At 43.2% G+C, this 25,849-nt stretch overlaps 1 protein-coding gene across 4 annotated transcripts in view; it reads left to right on the top strand.

Moving 5' to 3' along the window:
• Positions 1-558: 558 nt before the first annotated feature.
• The window catches only part of LOC139384948 (protein C-mannosyl-transferase DPY19L3-like), a 38,519-nt gene continuing 13,228 nt past the window's right edge, over positions 559-25,849 (top strand). Inside the window, exons 1-10 of one of the 4 annotated variants that reach the window (XM_071129892.1) lie at positions 559-640; positions 1,841-1,961; positions 15,970-16,097; positions 20,184-20,274; positions 22,398-22,519; positions 22,624-22,769; positions 23,076-23,199; positions 23,355-23,489; positions 24,652-24,783; positions 24,930-25,031. In XM_071129892.1, the coding sequence (XP_070985993.1) occupies positions 1,850-1,961; positions 15,970-16,097; positions 20,184-20,274; positions 22,398-22,519; positions 22,624-22,769; positions 23,076-23,199; positions 23,355-23,489; positions 24,652-24,783; positions 24,930-25,031 (1,092 nt within the window). In that variant the 5' untranslated portion in view covers positions 559-640; positions 1,841-1,849. Of the gene's footprint in view, positions 641-1,840; positions 1,962-15,969; positions 16,098-17,657; positions 18,557-20,183; positions 20,275-22,397; positions 22,520-22,623; positions 22,770-23,075; positions 23,200-23,354; positions 23,490-24,651; positions 24,784-24,929; positions 25,032-25,849 lie in introns of those variants that run through there. The other 3 variants (XM_071129891.1, XM_071129893.1, XM_071129894.1) reach the window with 3 other exon arrangements.

A 25,849-nucleotide genomic window follows, 5' to 3' on the forward strand; every position in this document is an offset into this window, starting at 1 on the left:
GGGCAATTTGACCAAGAAGGAGAGTGGAGTGCTGCATCAGATGACCTGGCCTCCACAATCACCTGACCTCAACCCAATTGAGATGGTTTTGGGATGAGTTGGACTGCCGAGTGAAGGAAAAGCTGCCAACAAGTGCTCAGCATTTGTGGGAACTCCTTCTACAAGACTGTTGAAAAAGCATTCTGGTTGAGAGAATACCAAGAGTGTGTAAAACTGTCATCAAGGCAAAGGGTGGCTACTTTGAAGAATTTCAAATATAAAATATATTTTGATTTGTTTAGTGGTGGTGGTACTTAGGCTACATTCTGGATGTAAGATGTCTACCAACTGTTTACAATTGTGTGAGTTGCTGTCTTTTTGATGTTGACATTCAGGTTAATAGTGTGCTATTGTGTGTTCTGTGTATCGATTTTTGTAGGACCAGAATTATACTTATTTATTTATTCATTTATACATAAAAGTAGCAGTTTTTCGTCTCTGCACATTTTCGCCCCCCCCCCCCCCATTTGTTTCAAGTTTCTCTAGTTGTTTCAAGCCTATATTCGACTAAACTAGAGACTCTACGCATGTATCGAGTGTCCGTGTCCGAGAGAGTAGAAACCTTTGGACATCCGATAAAGGATTGCAAGCACTGTCGAGGGTGAGGCTTAAATAAATGAGCAAGTGTAATCAAATCCTTTTTTGTTGCTATCAAAAGCGAAATTCATTATCGAGCGATCATGAAACCGATGCTGATGCTGTCCATTCGAAGAGACCGAGATTAGCGAGTGATGGGATCTGATATTTCATGACATCCTAGCAGCGGCGTGAGTAGGAAATGCCGCTGCAACCCAGGCCTGTGTGAATGAATGAAAACAGCGAATGAATGAAAAGCATGAGACAATTGTGTAGTTCGTTTTGCGGATTTTCATGGGTTACCACAAAAATGTTTTTGTTTAGTTTTTATTTTTGCAAAATTGTAACGGTAGCGTAGGAAGATGGAGACGCGACACACTTTCGATAGATGACATTTGATGACATCGGGGGGACACGTTGATTTTGCAGTCCGGCCCATGGCGCAACGGTGTAAACATTGCTGTTTGCTGTTCATATTAAGGCAATAGTACCTATACAATGACACGTCATAAATATGAGAGATGCTTTGCATTATACTCCAGGTGTCCATTATGATTCCAATTCCATAGCCTGTATAGGATGGGATATCATTGGACAATAAATAGCCTGCTGAAGGAGGCAAGGAGCCATATTCAGCCTCGCAGCATCACACTTTGCTGTTGTTTTAACAGGTATTTTTTTAAATGATGTGTGAATGGAAGGTACCCTCTTCGCGTGTTAGGCATTTAAATGTACGTTCTGCTCTCTCTCTCTCTCTCTGTGGTGTAAATGTACGTTCACTTACCGAGTACCTATGTTGGTCCTCTTGTTGTGTGCCTTTCTTTGTTTGCTGAAATCCATACTTTTTTAATAAAATGTTAATCAAATACAACTACAGCCTGTTGCGATTCAATTCGCAGATGTGCATTCGAGGCGAGTTTCCATCTTAGAGCAACAGCAACGAGGAAACAGTCTGATTGTATTTGATTAACGAGTTATTAAAAAGTATGTTTACTGAAATCCGAAGGCATTCAACAACAGGATAAACATAGGTACACGGTAAGGGTGTAAGAATTAAACATGTTTACGTAACAGCGCATAGCAATTAGAGAATAGAAGGAGTCAGATTCATTTAAAAAACAAATCTAGTCTGCTCTCAACTCCGCAGAGGAGTTCAGGTACTTGGCTGTGTGTGTACATCCCTATCTTGTGTGGAAGACTAAATAGCTGCCCCTCCTTTTTTCAGTGAGCCAGAATGACTGCCCTTAGGCAGAGGAAGGGCAGCAAAGGAAGTAAGGAGCCTGGTCCAGAAGTCCTGTGCCAGAGGTTCAACCCTTCAGCGGATCCTTTAGAGAGGTCTTCAGATGGTTAGTGTCATGCTGATGGAGCCACCCAACTGGTACCTCTTGTGTGTCTCAACCCATTTGAATGTTGTCAAGGAGGGTGGTTGCGAAGCAAGAGGTTCACTGGTTTGAGACTGGTACGGGGCAGTCGGACAGAGGAAGCTGAGCTGTTAGCAGCACAATGACCCCGGCCACATACACATAGTATTTCAGCAATTTTATACTATCTTGCCATTTGTTCTCATCGTTTCTCTATGTTGAATGCATGCTTCATAGTTTTACATTGTAACAGTCACTGGTATAATTTAACTCCATCTAACTTTAATTTAACTGCGATGATCAACAAACAGTGAGAGTTGTAGTATAATGTCTTGTTTACCGCCGCGCCGCTCTAGTTACGGGCACCATGTCTGCACAGCATGGATGCCGGCTGTGTTCTGGTAAAGGAGGGTCAAAGCGGGATTCCGAAACTGAAGTATGGTTCCAGAGAGGCGAAGGGAAAAGCCACCCCTCTATTCACCGCGGAGGAAACTCTTTTTCCCGTGACATGTTAAAATGGCAATAGCAAAGTACCTTTCATTCATTGATTTTTGTGTACAGCTAATGCTAAAATAACTCTATTTAAAATCTGATCAGCACGTTTGAAACTTTATATCATGACGATGTGTATTTAAAATGAATGTTTTGTGAACCGCCCTTCAGGTAGAGAATGGCACTGTCTACTCCGCATATATTCTCTCTGTCCCTTCTTTGTATGTTCTGTTCCTGCACCTTAGATCTGTTTTTGTTTTTGAAGTTGAGACTTCAGGACAGCTGAGACTTAATTTATCCGGTTTGTCTATTTTAAAGCACTTTGGTTTATTTTCTCTGGTCATCATTTGTATTTAGCAAATTTGAAAAATAAAACCCTTTTGTTGTTTGCACCCTATCTCAGTGTCTCTCGTTGCCTCCTTGCTCATCCCTAACATGGTGGGACGACCAGTAGAAGGCACTGAGTAGAGGTAGTTTAGCTTAGATACATTTTTTTCTCTTTTTGTTTTTGACAAAACAAGAGAACTAAACCATGGGACCGAAAAGGGACAAACCAGGACCGGCACCACCTCTCCATGTGGAAGGTGTGGCCAAAGATGGGGGTGAATGAGGTGAGCCCATACCAGACAATTCAGGTGGGACCTCATTGGAGGAGTTGACCCTCCTGTTCAGATGTGCGACATCAGGCTGGATCGGGAGGCTGATCGACAGGCGCAAAGGTAGAAAGCAATGCAGCACCAATTCGGGCTTCTGCAGCTGGAGGAATAGAGCAGGATGACCCCTGTCCCTGACCAGGCACTAGGTGGCTCTTCTGAGGTCGATGGCAGGGACACTGGCCTAGGAGCTGCAGGTTCCCTCCCCGGTGGCCCTCTGGGCCCTGATGACCTTAACCCCCGATCAGACTGACCAGTGTCCTTCCCCATCTGACCCTAATCCAAGTCCATGTACAGGTCCGTATCGGGTCCAAGAGTCCAGGTTAAAGCGGTTAAATGACAATGATGACATTATCTAAACACTTTCGAGAGATTTACAATACTATGTCGGTGGCCAAAAGCAGACAGGGCAATCAGATTGATCACATTGCTTAGTGGTAAGGCTAGGAGTGCTTGTGTTCACATGGACATTACTGAGTCACGAGTCTATGCTAAAGTTAAAGAAGGCTGTCCTAGCATAGTACAGTATCAACCCAGGGACCTACGGACAGCTTTTTTCAATCCCTGGAGGTAGAGCCAGAGGAGATGTCCAAGGAGCTCTGTCCTTCTGAAGGACTTTTATGGGAAGTGGGTCCCGCCCGCTAACAAGACTGACGCAAGTAGGAAAGACAATTATCCCTGAACAGCACCTCCCTGGCGTGGGCCAGGGAGCATGACACGGCAACCAATGCTGAATCTGCAGCCCATGCTGACACCTTTGTGGTTGCCCGATGCCGGGTCCAACCCTGGAGTTGTGGCAAGCAGCCAAAGAACTCAGGGGGCAACAAACACTGTACTTCCAGAACCTAAAGACTACTCCAGCCATAGGCAAGCCTATCACTCATGGGGATAGGGCCTTGACTAAAATGACTATCTCTTGGCCCCCAGGCAGAGCTCCCATTTGTTCCCAGTGGGGTCAGGAAGGTCATACTAAGCCCATGTGCCCCAGGAACAATGCCAAAGTAGCCCACGTGTGTTGTGCCAAGGCCAAAGGTCATTGAGCAGGGTGAGAATCCCCCTTTGCAGGACATTGCTGTTTCACTCAATGGCCAGGCTGTCAGGGCACTGGTAGACACCGGCAGACTGGTGCAGAATAAGTTGGGTTCCTACCCACATGAGGGACCAAGACTCTAAAGTTGCTCTCCAGTATGTCCATGGTGATGAGAAACATTACCCCACATCAGAGGTCTACTTGAAAGTGTAGGGGCAGTCTAATCTTTCTTTTCAATAAAAGTTTGGATTAGGTTCTGCCAGTTTGAAAATGTTAAATTGTCAATACATTGCCCATTCCTTGACTGCGCATGAGTGACCTTTTACCACATGACTCAACACATCTGTTTGGTGAGTAGACTTACTGCAGTGCTTTTCCCTATAACTTATATATTTTTTAATGGGGCAATCAGCAGTTGCTACATCCATTTTGGGATTTATTAATTATTAATGATATGTACCCATTTGATTCTTAAAGAATACATTTTATGAATGCCTCGTGAGTTTAGTTCAACTGCCGTACCCCGTCAGAACCCAATATATACTTTTTTTTAATGTGATACAGGGAATATGAACAAACATCTATATAACCTCGAATATGGTTAACTTTCATGTTGATATCATGGATGGTCAGTCCTTGCATCCATAACTTTGAGAGTGGTTACATTTCTCCAGCTCCATCCATCAGCTTTTTACTGAAATGGGCAGAGGTCACTTTGTTATTGTTTCTACAGCTTATTTCTGTTTTTAATGGCATCTGAAAGCAAAAGTACTTTATTCAATATTAGATTATTAGGTTGAACCAGAGCCATACAGTTGAAGTGGGAAGTTTACATTCACTTAGATTGGAGTCATTAAAACTCGTTTTTCAACCACTCCACAAGTTTCTTGTGAACAAACTATAGTTTTGCAAGTCGGTTAGGACATCTACTTTGTGCATGACACAAGTAATATTTCCAACAATTGTTTACAGACAGATTATTTCACTTATAATTCAGTGTATCACAATTCTAGTGGGTCAGAAGTTTACATACACTAAGTTGACTGTGCCTATAAACAGCTTGGAAAATTCCAGAAAATGATGCCATAAAAAAGCCAGACTACGGTTGGGGGGACAAAGATCGTACTTTTTGGAAAAATGTCCTCTGGTCTGATGAAACAAAAATAGAACTAACCATCGTTATGTTTGAAGGAAAAAGGGGGAGGCTTGCAAGCCGAAGAACACCATACCAACCATGAAGCACCGGGGTGGCAGCATCGTGTTGTGGGGGTGCTTTGCTGCAGGAGGGACTGGTGCACTTCACAAAATAGATGGCATCATGAGGCAGGAAAATTATGTGGATATATTGAAGCAACATCTCAAGACATCAGTCAGGAAGTTAAAGCAAATGGGTGTTCCAAATGGACAATGACCCCAAGCATACTTCCAAAGTTGTGGCAAAATGGATTAAGGACAACAAAGTCAAGGTATTGGAGTGGCCATCACAAAGTCCTGACCTCAATTCTATAGAACATTTGTGGGCAGAACTAAAAGACCATGTGCGAGCAAGGAGGCCTACAAACCTGACTCAGTTACATCAGCTCTGTCAGGAGGAATTGGCCACAATTCAACTAACTTATTGTGGGAAGCTTGTGTAAGGCTACCTGGAACGTTTGACCCAAGTTAAACAATTTAAAGGCAATGCTACCAAATACTAATTGAGTGTATGTAAACTTCTGACCCACTGGGAATGTGATGAAAGAAATTAAAGCTGAAATAAATCATTCTCTCTACTATTATTCTTACATTTCACATTCTTAAAATAAAATGGTGATCCTAACTGAGCTAAGACAGGGAATTTTTACTAAATGTCAGGAATTGCGAAAAACAGAGTTTAAATGTATTTAGCTAAGGTGTATGTAAACTTCCGACTTCAACTGTATACAGTAGGGATGCACGATATATCGGTGAGCATATCAGAAATGGCAGATATTAGCTAAAAATGCCAACATTGGCCCGATGTCTAGTTTAACGGCAATGTACAAAACCGAAGTCAAAGCTACACAAAACAAAAAAATAAAAATACTAAGCGCACACTTCCAACAACTAAACAAGTTCAAGTCTAGCAGTAATTTGAAAGAGTAAGAACATTTCAGCGAGACAACTCAAAGGCGAAATCCATTAACGGCAAGATAACGTTATTCATTGCCCTTGACAATCAACCGTTCTCTGTCGTGGATGATGTTGGCTTTTGTCGACTGGTCGAGCACCGGTACACACTACCAAGTAGGTGCTATTTTTCAGATATTGCCCTACCGGAGTTGCACAGTGTTGTTGAAGCACATCCATGAGCTACTTGCTACGGCCATTAGCTTCACAATTGACATTTGGACCAGCGATGTCAGCCCCATGAGCATGCTGAGTCTGACAGCACAGTGAGTTGACGAGGATCTCATACTGAGGAAAGCCGTATTGCATGCTCAAGAATGTCCTCGTTCTCATACCGCTGCTGCCATTTCAATGACATTTGAAAACATGTTTGAAACATGAACACACTCCTAGCACCATTCGAACAACTGACTGGAGAAATAAGCTCATCAACTGCGTCTGCAGCAGACGTGATACCCTCTGTCATGGCATTGAAACGCCTGCTCAACAAAACTGCCGGCACAGACCGTGGGGTTAAAACTTAAAGTATTTGAGCCTGTGAAGAAGCTATTCATTGCATTCTCTCTGAGCCACTTTACTGTGTCGCTACTTCGATGCAGACAAGAAACAGGGTTTACCTGAAATGTTACATACACAGCTGAACAAGATGGAAACGGACACAAGTGACAGTGCACACTGAGGAAGAGCGGTCACGGACCGACATAGCGGAAACCTCACTGCTTGACATGTATGATGAAGTCCTGGTTGAGAATGAAACGACTGCACAAATGAACAACGAAACAGCACAGCAAGTAAGTGATAGAAATAGGTTTTATTTATGTTTTACTGGTAATGGGGACATACGTAAATGCCAACAAAATAACTTTTTGGTCAGTGTGGTGTGTTATTTTTATTTATTTTTATTTAACCAGGCAAGTCAGTTAAGAACAAATTCTTATTTTCAATGACGGCCTAGTGGGTTAACTGCCTGTTCAAGGGCAGAACGACAGATTTGTACCTTGTCAGCTTGGGGGTTGAACTTGCAACCTTCCAGTTACTAGTCCAACGCTCTAACCACTAGGCTACCCTGCCGCCCCTTGAACTACGCTGGACCAATTATGCGCCGATCACGGCCGGATGTGATACAGCCTGGATTCGAACCAGGGTCTGTAGTGATGCCCTTGTACTGAGATGCAGTGCCTTAGACCGCTGTGTGTGTGTGAGATACATATTTAACTGTACTAGAATACTTAAAAGGCCGCTTTTTATTTTAATATATCGGTTATCGTTGTTTTTTTTTTTGCAGGGAAATATCGAATCGGCCAAAAAATGTCATATCGGTGCATCTCTAATATACAGTATATAGAGAGAGTTAAGTCAATGCGGTTGAAGGTTCTGAGAGCACCACTTTCTCCTCCATAGCCATTGCTAAGTGATACTTCTGTGTTGTACTGTTTATTTCTGATAGTTTTCAAAACCTATGAAGATGTCCAGTGAAAGCAGATATGCAATTTGTTGACACTACAACAGAAGACTTGGATACACATCATCCCGAATGCTAATCAATAAAAACGTATTGTGTTGTTACATCACCAACATTTCAAGAATAATGTTCTATATGGACACTAACATGGCGGCCGTTCTTAAACCTGGCTTAACTCTATACACTGAGTATAACAAACATTCCTAGTATTGAGTTGCCCTCAGAACAGCCTCAATTCGTTGGGGCATGGACTACAAGGTGTCCGAAAGCGTTCCACAGGGATGCTGGCCCATATTGACTCCAATGCTTCCCATTTTCATGACTGTCCACGAGAATAAAATGGCGCCGGAAGAAATGGCAGCAGTTTTACGGGCATCCAACCAATTGTGCTATTCTGTGGGGTTTTTTCGCGCTATTTGTAACTTGTTTTGTACATAATGTTTCTGCAACCGTATCTTACGGCAAAAAAATAGCTTCTGGATATCAGGACAGCGATCACTCACCTCGGATTAGACAAAGATTTTTTCTACAAGACATTCTCCAAACACCCCACAGGACCGACATCCCCGTTATTTGCAAGAGGAAGCGACGCAGGTACAGAGGACAAAGAGCCGGATGCCTGGTCAGGACCCAGATAAGGCCACCGGGAAAGCTGCCGTTACCGTCAATACTACTTGCCAATTACAATCATTGGACAATAAATTAGACGAGGTACGATCACGAATATCCTACCAACGGGACATCAAAAACTGTAATATCCTATGTTTCACGGAATCGTGGCTGAATGGTGACATGGACATCCAAGACTAAGGAGATGATTGTGGACTACAGGAAACTGAGGACCGAGCACGCCCCCATTCTCATCGACGGGGCTGTTGTGGAGCAGGTTGAGAGCTTCAAGTTTGGTGTCCACATCAACAACAAACTAGAATGGTCCAAACACACCAAGACAGTCGTGAAGAGGGCACGACAAAGCCTATTCCCCCTCAGGACACTAAAAAGATTTGGCAATGGTCCTGAGATCCTCAAAAGGTTCTACAGCTGCAACATCGAGAGCATGGTTGCATTACTGCCATGTACGGCAATTGCTCGGCCTCTGACCGCAAGGCACTACAGAGGGTAGTGCGTACGGCCCAGTACATCACTGTGGCTAAGCTGCCTGCCATCCAGGACCTCTACACCAGGCGGTGTAAGAAACGAACTAGTGGTGATTAACAATTCACGTCCTGCTGTAAATCATACAGAGAAGTTTGAGGTCTCCCTCTCCAATATTCACCAAAGGAATGTTCTTTATTTTCAAGCTACTTTTTATCACCTTCAAAAGCCACTACTGGAACAATATTTCTAACATAGAATGTGGGGAATGGTCAGAGGCGATCTATAGCGCGCGAATGACATTTTGTTTGTGATTTTGCGATGTCATTAAAAATGTTATAAAGGAAATACTGTAACTTGAAAAGTATACCCACGACATGTGCGAAGTTTCCATACTATGCATTGTGCTTGTGATTTGAAACATGATGAAAGTGTTTTTGTTAAGAGAGGTATATGATTTGGGTAGCTGTAAGAGATAATTGTTTTTTTATAACTGTGCACAGGGGGCCACTGCCCCCGAGTGAGGTCAGAGATCGTGTCAACCTGACGGAACCGCCCCTTTCTAACAAATTGCATAAATAATGGGTAAAGAAATGTACATATCAGACCAGAAAAGCATACACCTGCATGTTTTAAAGTAGTTTGAACTATGGTAGATGTAGAGTCGTAAACTCACCTCCCGGACAATCACTGGTACGGCTGATTAGCTGTCCTAAGTAAAGTATCTTTGAAATGTAAGTAGGACCATTCTACTATGCTGCTCAAACCATCGTATTACTGTTCAGGACTACACGACAAGTCACCGGATACCGGAAAACTACAAAGAAGGACAACAGTATGAAAATTGAAAACCATTTTGGACAATCAGAGCCTTACTATGCATGGAAAAGGCCCAACTCCCTTTCTAAGGCGCCCCTGTCCACCAAGAGCGATCTGGCGAACCAAGACATTACCTGTAAATACATTCATGATTTCTTACTCAAAGAGGGCGGCGGTTCGTGTGCAAGGAATAGGATTACTGTAAGTGAGAGTAGTTTCCAAATGTACCAATGTTAAGTGTCTCTGTCTCTCTCTGCTCCCCCTCTCCATCTCTTTTGTCGCAAGAAGCCACGTTGTTGTCATTCCGCTAGGGACCTGTTTTTAACGTATTAAGTGTGTATGTTTATCGTGTTATTAATTATCTAGTAAATAGATTAAATCAATTTGTTTAGTACTGACATCAGGCTAAACAAATTGGGTTTTTGCAAAACCTAGCAGCGTTGCAGTTCTTGACACACCTGTACGCCTGGCACCTACTACCAAAGGCTCATACAGTTATTGTCTTGCCCATTCACCCTCTGAATGACACACATACAGTGGCAAGAAAAAGTATGTGAAACCTTTAGAATTACCTGGATTTCTGCATAAATTTATCATAAAATGTTATCTGATCTTCATCTAAGTCACAACAATAGACAAACACAGTCTGCTTAAACTGATAACGCACAAACAAAGTATAATTTTTCATGTCTTTATTGAACACATCGTGTAAACATTCACAAAAGTATGTGAACCCTTGGATTTAATAACAGGTTGACCCTCCTTTGGCAGCAAAAACCTCAACCAAACATTTTCTCTAGATGCATATCAGACCTGCACAATAGTCAGGAGGAATTTTGGACCATTCCTCTTAACAAAACTGTTTCAATTCCAACATATTCTTGGGCTGTCTGGTGTGAACCGCTCTCTTGAGCATCTCAATTGGGTTGAGGTCAGGACTGTCTGGGCCACTCTAGACAGCATACTTTCTTCTGTTCAAGGCTTTTTATTATTGATTTACTTTGTCTTTTGTCCTTTTGTCCTGTTGCATCACCCTACGTCTGTTGAGCTTCAATTGGCAGACAGACTCACATTCTCCTGCAAAATGTCTTAATAAACTTGAGAATTAATTTTCCATCGACGATAGCAGGCTGTCCAGGCCCTGAGGCAGCAAAGCAGCCCCAAACCATGATGCTCCCTTCACCATACTTTACAGTTGGAATGATGTTGGTGTGCTGTGCCTTTTTTTCTCCACACATAGTGTTGTGTGTTCCTTCCAAACAACACAACTTTAGTTTCATCTGTCCACAGAATATTTTGCCAGTAGCACTATGGAACATTCAGGTGCTTTTTTGCAGACTTCAGACTGGCAGAAATGTTTTTTTTTGGACAGCAGTGGCTCCTTCCATGGTGTCCTCCCATGAACCCCATTCTTGTTTAGTGTTTTACGTATTTTAGACTCGTCAACAGAGATGTTAGCATCTTCCAGAGATTTCTGTAAGTCTTTAGCTGACACTAGAATTCTTCTTAACCTCATCGAGCATTCTGAAGGGGGGCTCTTGCAGTCATCTTTGCAGGACGGCCACTCCTAAGGAGAGTAGCAACAGTGCTGAAATTTCTCCATTTATAGACAATTTGTCTTATCGTGGACTGACTTTTAGAGTTACTTTTGTAACCCTTTCCAGCTTTATGCAAGGCAACAATTCTTAATATTAGGTCTTCTGAGATTTTTTGTTTGAGGCATGGTTCACGTTAGGCAATGCTTCTTGTGAATAGAAAACTCAAATTTTGTGAGTGTTTTTTATGGGGCAGGGCAGTTCAATCTCGTCTCATTGATTCAACTCGAGGTTAGTTGACTCCTGACTCCAATTAGCTTTTGGAGAAGTCATTAGCCTAGGGGTTCACATACATACTTTTTCCAACCTACACTGTGAATGTTTAAATGATGTATTCAATATAGACAAGAAATGTCTTTAAGCACACTGTGTTTGTCTATTGTTGTGACTTACAATTTGATCTGATCTTCATCTATGTCAAATTTATGCAGAAATCCTCGTAATTCCAAAGGTTTCATATACTTTTTCTTGCCACTGTACAATCCATGTCTCAATTGTCTCAAGGCTTACAAATCCTTCTTTAACCTCTCTCCTCCCCTTCATCTACACAGATTTTTGAAGTGGATTTAAGTGACAACCATAAGGGATCATAGCTTTCAGCTGGATTCACCTGGTCAGTCTATGTCATGGAAAGAGCAGGTGTTTTTAATGTTTGTATACTCTGTGAATATGTCTCTATAGTTTAGTAGGCTCATGTGATTCAGTTCCTTGTGCTTAACTACAGACATGTATTTGGATGTGTCTGCTGCTTATGTCTTAGACTGCTGTCTACCTGATCTTCCTTATGGATATGACACTGAACAAAAAATATGAAACGCAATATGTAAAGTGTTGGTCCCATGTTTCATGAGCTGAAATAAAATATCCCAGAAATGTTCCATTGACACAAAAATATTATTTCTCTCAAATGTTGCACTAATTTGTTTACGGCCCTGTTAGTGAGCATTTCTTCCTTGCCAAGATATGCCACACCTGTCAGGTGGATGGATTATCAAGTAGCTGATTAAACAGCGTGATCATTACACAGGTGTATCTTGTGCTGGGGACAATAAAAATACACTGTAAAATGTGCAGTTTTGTTTGTCACACAACACAATGCCCCAGATGTCTCCATGTTTTGAGGGAGCGTGCAATTGGCATGCTGACTGCAGGAATGTCCCCCAGAGCTGTTGCCAGAGAATTGAATGTTAATTTCTCTACCATAAGAGACGCCTCCAACGTCGTTTTAGATCATTTGGCAGTATGTCCAACCGGCCTCACAACCGCAGACCACGTGTAACCACGCCAGCCCAGGAGCTCCACATCCGGCTTCTTCACCAGCGGGATTGTCAGAAACCAGCCACAACCAAAGAATTTTGGCACAAACTGTCAGAAACCATCTCAGGGAAGCTCATCTGTGTGCTCGTCGTCCTCACCAGGGTCTTGATCTGACTGCAGTTTGGCGTCATAACTGACTTCAGTGGGCAAATGCTCACCGTTGACGGCTGGAGAAGTGTGCTCTTCATGGATGAATCCCAGTTTCAACTGTACCAGGCAGATGGCAGACAGCGTGTATGCCATTGTGTGGGCGTGCGGTTTGCTGATGTCAAAGTTGTGAACAGAGTGCCCCATGGTGGGGTAATGGTATGGGCAGGCTTCAGCTACAGACAATGAACACCAATTGCATTTTATCGATGGTTATTTGAATGCACAGAGATCGTGATGTGATCCTGACGGCCATTGTCATGCCATTCATCCGACGCCATCACATCATGTTTCAGCATGATAATTCACTGCCCCATGTCGAAAGGATCTGTACACGATTCCTGGAAGCTGAAAATTTCCCATTTCTTCCATGGCCTGCATACTCGTCAGACATGTCACCCATTGAGCATGTTTGGGATGCTCTGGATCGACGTGTACGACAGCGTGTCATAGTGCCTGCTCATTGAAGAGGAGTGGGACAAGGCCACAATCAGCAGCCTGATCAACTCTAAAAGAAGGAGATGTGCCGTGCTGAATGAGACAAATGGTGGTCACACCAGATACTGACTGGTTTTCTGATACCTGCCCCTACCCTTTTTTTAAAATGCATCTGTGACCATCAGATGCAGATCTCTATTCCCAGTCAGGTGAAATCCATAGATTAGACCATAAAGAATTTCAATTAATATAAATTATTTCAATTGACTGATTTCCTTATATCTGCCACCCTGTTTGACCTATAGACTTCCAACTTAGCATGTAGGTGTATTTCCTCATGATAGATGAGGGATAGACAGACAGGCTTCTATTTGAGCCAGGCGCCTATTTCCTCAATGCACACAGCTTTTGCTAATTTGTTTAGTTAATCGTTGAATTCCAGAATTCACTTCCAGCATTTTAATCAAACTCTTCATTTCCTGCACTGCAAATGTTATCATTTACGCACTGTGATGTTTCTAAGCCTCTACGTAAAAAGATATATATTTTCCTTGACATAATAATTATTCTCCTTACTTCGCCACTTAAGTTGTGAAACTTCAGTTGAAATGTCTTCAACTGAAATGTATCTTCTGCATTTAACCCAACCCCTCTGAATCAGAGAGAGAGGCTGCCTTAATCGACATCCAAGGGGAACAGTGGGTTAACTGCCTTTCTCAGGGGCAGAATGACAGATTTTTAATTTGTCAGCTCGGGGATTCGATCCAGCAACCTTTCGGTTACTGGCCCAATGCGCTAACCACTAGGCTACCTGCCGCCCCAATTTCTGTACTCCCGAAAGTGTTAACTGTCTTTGTGTTTTTAACATGCCATTTGGATGTCACTGAGCCCCTGCCACCTTTCAGCAGCTCATCAATCAGGTATTATCCGGTCTGTCAGATTTTGCTTCAGCCTACATCAATGATGTTGTCATCCACAGCTCCACCTGGGAAATTAATCTGAAGGTGGTCTTTCAGCACGTTCAGGCAGCACATCCAAATGTGCCTTTGCCAAGACTGAGACTGAGTACCTTGGGTATGTGATCGGGAATGGGATCATCAAGCACCAGGTGAAGAAAGTCCAGGCCATTGAGATATGTCCGCTCCCCCAGACCAAGACCTCTGAGTCCTGGTTGTTCCATGGAATGTCATGTTGGTACCGCAGACTTGTCCCTACCTTTTCTGCCAGAACTGCCATTCTTACAGATCTGACAAAGAGAACCTGTCTAAACAAGGTCCAGTGGAAAAAAGAGGCGGAGACAGCCTTCAAGGATGTCAATGAAGCTCTGAGTAAGCAACTTGTGCTGTACAGTCCTGATTTTGACAATACTTTTACCATGCAAACTGATGCCTCTGAGTGTTGTGCAGGAGCTGATATTCAGGGTGAGCCGGGAGACTGCCATCCTATTGCCTACATCAGTTGTTCTCGAGAGAGGCTCTGTTTTCGACAGTGGAGAAGAAGTGCCTGGCAGTCAAGTTGGCTCTGGATTCATTTAGTTTCCATCTCCTTGGAGTTCTCATTGGAGACGGACCACCAGGCTCTGCAGTGGATGGACAGGATGAAGGACTCGAATGCTCTCATCACCCACTGGTACCTTTCCGCGCAGCCCTACAGATTCACAATCAGCCAAGTCCCCGGGCAAGGACAATGCCACGGCTGATTTCCTTCCCCCGGTGGCCCGACAGCTGGAGGGGGAGTGTGTGAAGGCCGCACCGAGGACAGCGCAGTAAAAACTCCTGCCGAACAGATATCCTTTATAATTAATGCACGTTATCAGTCACTTTACACTATACACATGGTGATACACATAATATAGAAATGAGGACGTGACACATTGCTTTTGTTTCTTATATACCAAAAATTCATTGCAGAAATACGATCTTGCCATTTGTTATCATTGTTTCTCTGTTGAATGCATGCTTCATGGTTTACATTGTCACTGGTGTAATTTCACTCCATCTAACTTCCATCGGTTAACCATTATCAACAAACTGTAAAGGTTCTATATAATGTCATGTTTACCTCCGTGTCTCTGCGGTTACCGGCTCCATGTCTGCGCATCATGGATGCCGGTTGTGTTCTGTTAAAGGAGGTCCGAGCTGAATTTTGATACTCAAGTATATTCCTGGAGAGGCGTTGGGAAATGCCACCCCACCCCCCTGTTCACCGCGGGGGAACTCTTTTCCCTTGACATGTTTAAATAGCAAAGTACCTTTTAATTCACTGATTTTGTGTACTGCTAATGCCAACTGCTAATGCCAAAATAACTTTGTCTTTCAAATTTGATCAGTACATTCACACTTCATATCATGCATCGTGTGTATTTAAAATGAATGTTTGCCAACCTGCCTTCTGGTAGAGAATGGCACTGGCCACTCCCCATATATTCTCTCTGTCCCTTCTTGTCAGTTAAGCTATGTACGTTCTGTTCCTGCACCTTTTCAAAAAAAACATATATTTTTTTTAAAGTGAGACATTTTTCATTTCAATTAATTTATCAATTTCGTCTATGCACCCTATCTCAGTATGGTTTAATTTCTCGAGTCATAATTTGTATTTAGCATAAACCCAGCATTTTATGCACCCTATCTCAGTATCTCTTGTTGCCTCCTCGGTCATCCCTAGCACCCTGTTAGGCGTGGTGTCACATTGGTCAACGTGACATGCATACATACGAGAACCTTGTTTAGACAAAGTTGTATGGGCTATCAATGGAGACATTTTAATATTGTTTTGTGTTATGTTATTCTCTCTTCAGGCATATGGACATGGAGGACAGTGCTATGGGTTGCCATAGGTTGGACTGTGGGAATTAGTCTTGGCATGCTGTCCTGCATCTATGTGGCCACGCTCCACGAAAATGACCTGTGGTTTTCCAACATTAAGGTGAGAATCCCCGGAGATGGCCTCTCTGTATGACCACTGTCACTTGACTGTCCTGCACCCCACCCCTCGTCAAGTTCACTTTGGAAATCATATAGTCAAGTTGTTAGCCATAACGAATTTGGTTTAGAACGGAAGAGATCTTGATGAAGTGTAACTTCTATGATAAATCTGCAGTCATGATCTATGTCCTTTGTTGGATTCCCTAATGTCATAAACACCTCATGCTGAAACAGACAGAGGGATTCTCCACGTCTTTCAAATCAGTTAGACTTTTCACACCTTTTTATAACCAAAGTCATGAAATTCAAGCCAATGGTTGTTACCAAATCCACCCTGAGCCGGTAAAAGAACCTCCCAGAACATATGATTCTGTCCAAGGATAGTATGTCATGTTCAGTCTGACGTGAAGTGCCTTTCCTATGGTCTGGGACGTCATTAGGTGGACCACATTTTGAGCTTATTGTCAGGCCTCCCTCCTCAATAATTCCCGGGCGATGATTTTGTCACGAGCAGTGGTATTCAACAGGTTTTCCGTCACGGTGCTCTCTTCTCACGGTTGCTGTGTTTTCTCTGAGAGTCCAGGTGTATACCTCCCACACAAATGCACAGCCCGACTCAGCTCACACACGCATCCAAGCTGTGAATAATTTGCCAGTGTGTCATGGAAATCAAAACGCACACCTAATTGAGCTAACCTGCGTGGATGCACATATTTGATTCTATTCGAGTTTCTTGTCTTTGTGTTGTTTTCCAGTTCTCTGCCTCTGTCTATCTGTGAAGGTAGACAGATGTTCTCATTTATAATATATACGGGTCACTTTACAGAGCTGGCAGCAGCGACTCCCCTCTATTCTAACGCCATGTGTTTATTTAACACAGTGTTCAAGAGGATGACATCACTGCACATTGCGAGCCTAGCAGTTTCCCAGAAAAGTGTGTGTGTGTGTGTGTGACGCCTGATGCCTGATGCCTGTTAATGCTATTCTAGTTGTGGCTTTCTATGAAATCCACACTGTGGAAAAAGCAACAACACTGAACAGCCTAGACGGCAGTGATATCCTATGACTACCGGGACCACCTTATATGATTCATGATTTGTTCTGATGTCTGGTAGAGATGACCATGATCCGGGGTAAACCATGCGATAGAGACATAATCCACTTTTTTCCTCCCCTTATGTTTCATCATCTTTCCTCAGGAACAATCCCTCTTGACTGAATCAGGCTTTAGTGGGGACTTAAACGTGCTGATTTATTAATTTCCATTTCTTGGTGCCAGTGGAGTCAGTGGTGATTGTTGCAGTTAATCTATTGTGACTTCAGAGGGCTGCATGGGAGAAGGCCGGCCATGTCTGCTTTGTTTGGGAGTCTGCTCGTTTTGAAAGAGGCCGACTTTAATGATTCCATATGGTTTTTAAGCACGGTCCACATGTTGAGTCAGTTTTGGCTCTACGTTGACTGCATGTTACGGTAGTGTTTCTGAAAGGCAGGCGTGTCACTTAGTTATTTCCTTTGGGACATCGCTGTTCGCAGAGTGGCAGCTGCGCCCAGGCCTACTAAATTCATCACGTGTGAAGTCATGTCGGTGACAGTTGTAGCACCTACCGGAGCTTATTTCAGTCCACTTCTCTCTCTCACTCCGCTTTTGGAAATATTTAAGCGGTCTGAAAAAACATCTTAACATTTTCCAAATGGTGTCCCAGGCTTTTTGTCTATGGCTTTTTCCTTTCTCTCTCTTGTTTTTCTTTATAGATGTGCCGAGAGGTCACCAGTTGTGGGTTTGTTTCGCCTTCCCTATCCGGCAATTTCAGTTGTCTTCCAGATCACGGACCGAGCTGGTCCCTCAGACGTGTTCGCTGCAGATTGCTTTGCTTTTAAAGGCTTTTTAATGGCCTTGTAAAACTAATCTGATTGCTTTCTTTTTTTCTTTTTATTTTATCAACTGGTTATTAGACATGTTGGGCAGTTAAAAAAGAGTGACTGGGGAAAAAAGAAACAGAGAGAGTGGCCTGTTTTTCTCAGACTGTTTTCTGGACCGTGAGAGGAGTGAGCTTGGGTGTAAACCTTGTGGAGAGGTTCTTATCGTGACTCCACCTGGGTACTTTCTCATCAGTGGGTGACTGCTGGATGTTAGAGACAAGACGTGCATGAGAAACCCTGCATCCAGACATGGAAATACGCAAGAGAGGACTGCGCAAGCTGGCGAGTTACTGGGGCATCTCTCAGGATGATGTGTCTGCTGAAAGTTGTGGTGGAGCACGAGGGGGTTTAAGGGTCAGTGAAAGAGAAGACTCTGGGAGAGATTCCCAGAATTGGTACTGTCTGAGCATTCCACCTCTGTGGCCTTGGCAGACTGTTGTCATAGCAGCAGGGTTGGTATTGGCTGTGCTGACTGGGCTGGCTCATGCCTGGTGTGTTTACTCGATACATGAGAACCTGCTGTGGTTTTCTCACCTCAAGGTAAGCTGTGCTCTGCTGATGTCATCAACCCTGACAGGGAGCCCGGTACACCCCTTTTGTATAATGGGATGATGTTGCCCTTTCTGGAAAGTACTTGCAATACAGCTTAACATTCTTTAAAATATTCAACTGTTGAAGAAATTGTCATTGGCAAGATAATCTTTGTTAACCCAGAACTAAAATATTGTGAAATGTGGTTAGATGCTCGATTTGGTCAGATACTCGACTGCGGTACCATTTATTTAAGTGATAATGCCAGAAAAGCCGGTGCTTGGGAGATATATTGGCACGGGTGTTGTTAGGCCCGAGACGAAGTCGAAGGCTGGCCAACGGTGCCAATATATCCCCCCAAACACCGGCTCTGAAGGCAGTATCACTTTTATACAACGGATTACCAACATATTCAAATAATAATTGTACATATTTTCATTCAAATTTCATTTTGATGAATTTATTCATACTATTTCTTCCTTCTACAAGATATAGTCCCGACACAAATCTAGGGTTGCTACTCAAGCCTGCTGGTTGTTTGTTCTATCGGTTCGGTTGCCATATTGGCTGGCAACGTTCTTATCCTTTGCTTGCTAGCTAGAAAACTACGGCAAATTTACAGTCAAGTCAAAGAGTGTAGCCATAGTAACAGCAAAGTAGCTGCATTTTCGTTTGTTTAAGCTGTTTTCTAGTGACATTTATTTGGATACATCCATAACAATGAGCTTATGATGCTTGATTTCAGCTGGCAAAGAAAATGTGCTCTCTCTTCAGGACACTGTTATTTAGAGGAGCTAGCAAACAACTCAGCTAACACAATCACTCTATTGATATTTCTTTGTATATATCCATAATCATGATGCTGATTCATGATTTCCACTGTCTGGGGAAAGAAAGAGAAGCTCCCTGCCTGTCTTTTTTAAAATGTATTTTATTTAACCTTTATTTAACTAGGCTGTCTCATGTCTGTCATCCCGACTCCTAGTATTTCCATTACTATGTGATCACTGGAGATTGTTTCAATGTTCAAATTCAATTTTGCAAATGTTGGAGTGGCTGTATTGTGGTTACATGTTTTCAGTTTTTCTTTTTTGAATTCTAGAAGCTTCTAAAGAGGCGTAATCTCTTTTATATTCTTCCTGTGTGGATCCATTTGCAGGTCTCATACTACCTGTCATTTCCCACAGGACATCAGTAATGTTGCGTATCCAGCACGATGTCTCAGGGGAGGACGTTATATTGCACTTTCTCATTCTTAACCAAACATTTTGACTGCACCTGTCTATTATAGTCTAAATGTTTATGGCCCTGACGGTATTAACGGCTGTACATGCATTGAACATTTTTCTGTAAAGTTTTGCCATATACAGTGCATTCGGAAAGTATTCAGACCCCTTGACTTTAAATGTGATATTTCAGTTTTTTATTTTCTATTCTAAAAACCTGTTTTTGTGAGGTATTATGTTTAGATTGATGGGGGGGGGGGGGGGTATTTAATCAATTTTAGAATAAGGCTGTAACCATAACAAAATGTGGAAAAATACTTTACCTGTTTTCCATATGAATAACTCATCTTTTGTTTTTTTATATTGTTTCATGTTTTGTAAATGTATTTCCATCTCTACTTATATTTCAGGAAGTTGAGCGTGAAATCTCCTTTCGGACAGAATGTGGCCTGTACTACTCGTACTATAAACAGATGTTGAGAGCTCCCTCCATACAGCAAGGTATGGTACGATGACCGTTACTCCCTGCACGCCACAGTAGATATAGGCTAGCCCCTCCTACTCCCACATTCCCCTCAGGATATTCTACTGGTCATCTCAGGGGAAAGAACACAGAGGCCACTGAGAATCATAACCTTTTATGGTCACAAGTGCTCTTTCAGAACTCAATGCCCTGGAAATGAGCCCATTCACTTTTCAAACATTTCCTTCGCTCTGAAACCGGACAGTCGTCTTATCGCCCTCATCAAATGAATTCCCCCTGTTTTAATTATGCAGCGTTTGCCGAAATAAAGGTCCTTAAATAGCGAGACAGAGGGCATTGGCATACCCCTCGGACCACACGTCTGTCTGGTCGGGTCCCTTCATCATTATGTAATGGGAGAGGTATTTGACCAATGGCTTGTTATGTAACCATGGTAACAAAGCTAGTTAAAATGGAGACAATGAAATGGCAAATGACATTGTAAGTGACCTTAGTCATACTTTAATCTTTTAACAGGGACCTCTCAGGGTGGGGTGCTGTTGTATTTATGCATGGATATTGCTCATTTTTGCCTGGCTCTAATCAAAGGCATTCTCAAAGTTGTGATGCCATTGCCAGGGCTGGAGTGAAACCTCAGATCTTTATTGCTATTTTCGAGGTACTGTTTGCTGAAACCAAACGTGATTCAATAACGCTCTTGCCCAGCAGACTGGAAACATGATCACACTGTGTTTACATGACTCCATCTGCCCAAGTTAGAGTGATCCCAAATGTGGCATTAGTATCTCAGATCCTATAACTCTGGAGAAGTTAGATCCTATTTTATTTTTGAATGAGTTGCTGCATTAGACTACATACTGAAAGTGGACCAGGACAAGTTACTGTCCAGTGAAAATCTCACTTTTTAAAAGTTAGACCGTTCCCGAAAAATGCTTGCTATTTCCTCGTAAAGGATGATGACAAGCTGGCCAATCAGTAGTCTACTTACATTCATATTTTGAATGACCGGTTTACACCTACACCATAGAGTAGTTAGGAGAAGGAGCTCCCCTGGCCGTTGGTGTCCGAAGTAATTTAGCCATTCACTGTAGCCATTGGCACTCTGTAGAGTTGCGATTTTTCTCTAGTTTTCTTGTGTCAATTATCTTGTGACATTCCTGGATTACTCATTATACTAAGAAAGTCAGATTTAATCAACAAATACGACAGTCCTTTAAAAAAAAGGTGAAGGGTACAAGACTGTATGCATATATGGCTGTGATGGCAAAATCACTACATATCCCATCGAGCCAAGCTGGGAGAGGCTGCCCGTTGTCACGGTTCCAAGACCAGTCAGAAACATCCAGCTAACCCTACGCCAATGATGCCAGTGGATCTCAAAATTGAACTTGGATCCGTGCTAAGTAGCAATGATATCCTTCGCCGCCATTGTTTTTACAACACAACAGGTAGCTCAAACCAGTCATGACTATTCAACAAAACAATAAATCAGTTTTGAGTTTCTTTCCAGCGAATTTCTTTAGTTTACATGATTGTACGTATAACTAGCAAAGACGTTTTGAAGTTGAGGGTGCAGTGTTTGGCAATGAGGACAAAAACTAGTAGCGTACTTCAGCTAGTTTAGCCAGGGAAAACCGGGGGAGGATATAGCTGGGCGCACATGTGCACTAGGCCAGTTCAGGGCACAAATTGTAGTTTTTATTATGCCCTGATATCAGGAGCTGGCGGCAAAAAGTTTGAACAATTCAGAGACTGAAACACATACATCAGATGACAAATATTTAAGGAGATGCGAATCGATATACAATCCCGAAATCAGCTGTCGCTGTCAATAGTGAAACAAAGCTTCAAGTGATGTTCGTTTGAACCCGAATCCAGCAAATGAATGGGGAAGTCATTTCTGGGCACGTTAGACTCCTCCTCCTCACCACTTTGTCCTGTTGTTAGTGTACACCTATACCATTCCAACACAGAAAAGCTGCCTTTTAACATACCAAAGTACCATATATATATTTTTTTTTTGTCAGGATAACTATTTCACTTCTATTGTAATTAATTATAGGTCATCATTCATAGAAATCTGGAAACACGGGACAGTTACTTTTAAGAATGAACCTCATTTCTGTCTGTATGCGATCAGGTCTTTCAGAGCTCATCAATGATAATGCCACTGAATCCAAGAGAACCATCAACCTCCTGCGACGCATGAACATCTATCAGGAGGTGTTTCTAGGTGTTCTCTATAGGATTCTACCCATACAGGTAGCACAGAGAGCCCCCGTCTACTAACAAGGCATTTCAAATAATAATGGAGATGATTGATGAGATGATTGGTCATTATTTCATGGTGTGTGTGTTTGTTTCAGGCCTACCTGGAGCCAGTGTATTTCTACATCTACACAGTGTTTTCCCTCCAAGCGGTGTATGTCATAGCCCTGTTCATCACCAGCTGGCTGCTCAGTGGTTCCTGGCTAGCAGGGGCTCTCACTGGAGTCTGGTACATCCTCAACAGGTATACGTCTCATCATGCACACCCAACTAATGATTCATTGAAAGGCTAGACGTATTAGCCTGATCCCAGATCTGTTGGTGCAATTTGCCTGCTCCGTTGTCATTCTCAAGCTAAACATGACTCAAGTCCATAAGGAGTTGTTGGCAAGAGAGCAGAAATGGACTCGATCACAGGTTATACAATTATAGCTACTGGACAAACTTGATGTCCTACTGCAAGCTGTCACAAGGCCAATCCTAAAATGCCCACTTCGACCTAAGACCTGAATGGACAATTAAATGGTGGTGCTCTGTGGTTGTGTTCCAGAGTGGACACAACGCGGGTGGAGTTCACCATCTCGCTCAGGGAGAACTGGTCCCTGCCCTTCTTCGCTCTCCAGATAGCTGCCATCACTTGCTACCTGAGGCCTCACCTCAAACCCATCCAGCAGGTAGACAGTCACCTATCACCTAGCAGAGGACACCATCATCTCCTCTGTTCTCTACACGCGTACAATTAGGCTAAGTATCTTATAAGTTGTTTTGAGGTCTAGTGGCTGGTTCTAATGGGATCTGTGTTGTCCGTCCACTCCTTTCCTGTGAGCAGAAGGTGGTGTTGTGGCTGATGTTCCTGGCCACGTTGTGTTTCTGCCTCACCTGGCAGTTTAATCAGTTCATCCTGCTGGTTCAGGCTCTCATCATCTTCACCCTGGACTGTCTGGACCTCATCTCCACAGAACAGGTCTGTGACATCATTCCTCTCTCATCATGCACGTCACCATCACAGCATTCAGACATATATATATATATATCTGTGTGTGTTGTATTATTTTGTTCCTGGGCCGAGATTCAATCCGTCACAGATGAAGGACCTGTGCATGATGATAGAGAGACCACGTTCCCTGTGGATGGCAGCTAAGGCAATCACAGTTGAGGGTTAGAGTTGAGCCGGGATGAAGCTAGGTTTATGGTTTTGGTTCAAATACAATTTTACATGCCAAATAAAACAGGTGTAGACTTTTCTGTGAAATGCTTACTTGTGAGCCCTTTCCCAACAATGCAGAGTTAAAAAGTAAAAAAAATAACAATAGTATATACAAGGAGTTATGGTACCGAGTCAATGTGCAGGGGTACGAGGTATTTGAGGTAATTTGTACATGTGGATTGGGGTACGAGGTATTTGAGGTAATATGGGCATGTGGATTGGGGTACGAGGTATTTGAGGTAATATGGGCATGTGGATTGGGGTAAAAGTGACTAGGCAATCGGGATAGATAAAAAACAGAGTAACAGCAGTGTGTGTGGCGTCAGTGTGTGTGTATGTGTGTGTTGGAGTGTCAGTGTAACGTGTGGGTAGAGTCCATTGAGTTTGCATAGAGCCAGTGCAAGAGATTCAGTGCCCCCAAAAAATGGTGACAATGCAAATAGTCAGGAGCTTTTTGGTCCCAGACTTGGTGCTCCGGTTACCGCTTGCCGTGCGGTAGTAGAGAGAACAGTCTATGACTTGGGTGGCTGGAGTCTTCGACAATTCTTAGGAGCTTCCTCTGACACCGCCTGGTATAGCGGTCCTGGATGGCTGGGAGCTCGGCCCCAGTGATGTACAGGGCTGTATGCACTACACTCTGTAGCGCCGTATGGTCCGATGCCAAGCAGTTGCCATACCAAGCGGTGATGCAGCCAGTCGAGATGCTCTCATGGTGCAGCTGTAGAACTTTTTGAGGATATGAGGGCCCATGCCAAATCTTTGAGACTATGGTTAGGGCTGAGCCAGGGTATGGACTTTGTAGCTCAGTTGGTAGAGCAGGGTGCTCGTAATGCCAGGGTAGTGAGTTCTATTCCCGGAACCACCTTTGGATAAAAGCGTCTGCTAAATGGCATATGTTATTACCGGTACCTCTCTCCAGGTGACCTGCCTGTACCTAGTCCAGGTAAGCAGCCTGCTGTCCGTGTGGCTGCTGCAGTTCTGTAACTCCATGATCCTAGGCTCTCTGGCTCTCAGCTTCATTGTGGCCGCTCTCTTTGTCAAGCACTTCCAGGTGAGACCAAACACATACCGTATGTTCCTCTTGAAACCCCAGGGATTTGACTGGTTTGTTTTACAGTCTTGATATACAGTAAGTCATGACACACTGATATACTGTTTTGTATTTATGAATGCTCTTTGTCTTTGTGTTTCATGGAGAGAGGACTGAAGACCGGAGGTCTCGCAGCGCGGCTGGGAAAGCTGCTCCTTCACACCGTCCTCGTCCTTGCACTAACATTCACTATTAATTATTTAGCCAAGGTGAGCCCTGAGACTTGTACTACATCCTCCTCCCTCCTCCTGTCACCAGGAATGAATAACAAGTCGTCTATGTGTGTTATGAGCTGTGGAGAAGCCAGGAGAAAGGCACACAGAAGTCAGGAGGACATCGTGAAAACATGTACAGTACCAGTCAAAGGTTTGGAGACACCTACTCATTCCAGGGTTTTTCTTTATTTTTACTGTTTTATACATTTTAGAATAATAGTGAAGACATCAAAACTATGACATAACACACATGGAAACATGTAATAACAAAAAAGTGTTAAACATACCAAAATATATTTTAGATTTTATATTCTTCAAAGTAGCCACCCTTTGGGATGCCGAGTGGCGCATCGGTCTAAGGTACTGTATCTCAGTCCCACTACAGTCCCTGGTTCGAATCCAGGCTGTATCACATCCTGCCGTGATTGGGAGTCCCATAGGGCGGCGCACTGTTGGCCCGGCATCGTCCGGGTTTGGCCAGGGCAGGCCGTCATTGTAAATATGAATTTGTTCTTAACTGACTTGCCTTGTTAAATAAATAAATGTGTACACTCTTGAGGTTCTCTCAACCAGCTACACCTGGAATGCTTTTCCAACCTTCTTGAAGGAGTTCCCACATATGCTGAGCACTTGTTGGCTGATTTTCCTTCACTCTGCGGTCCAACTCATGCCAAACCATCTCAATTGGGTTGATGTCGGGTGATTGTGGAGGCCAGGTCATCTGATGCAGCACTCCATGACATTCTTGGTCGATTAGCCCTTACACAGCCTGGATTCATAAATTCAAATAGCAATTTGACCATGAAGGCCTG

This window comes from Oncorhynchus clarkii, chromosome 26 (genome assembly GCF_045791955.1).
Source record: "Oncorhynchus clarkii lewisi isolate Uvic-CL-2024 chromosome 26, UVic_Ocla_1.0, whole genome shotgun sequence".
NCBI classification, from domain to species: Eukaryota; Metazoa; Chordata; class Actinopteri; order Salmoniformes; family Salmonidae; genus Oncorhynchus; species Oncorhynchus clarkii.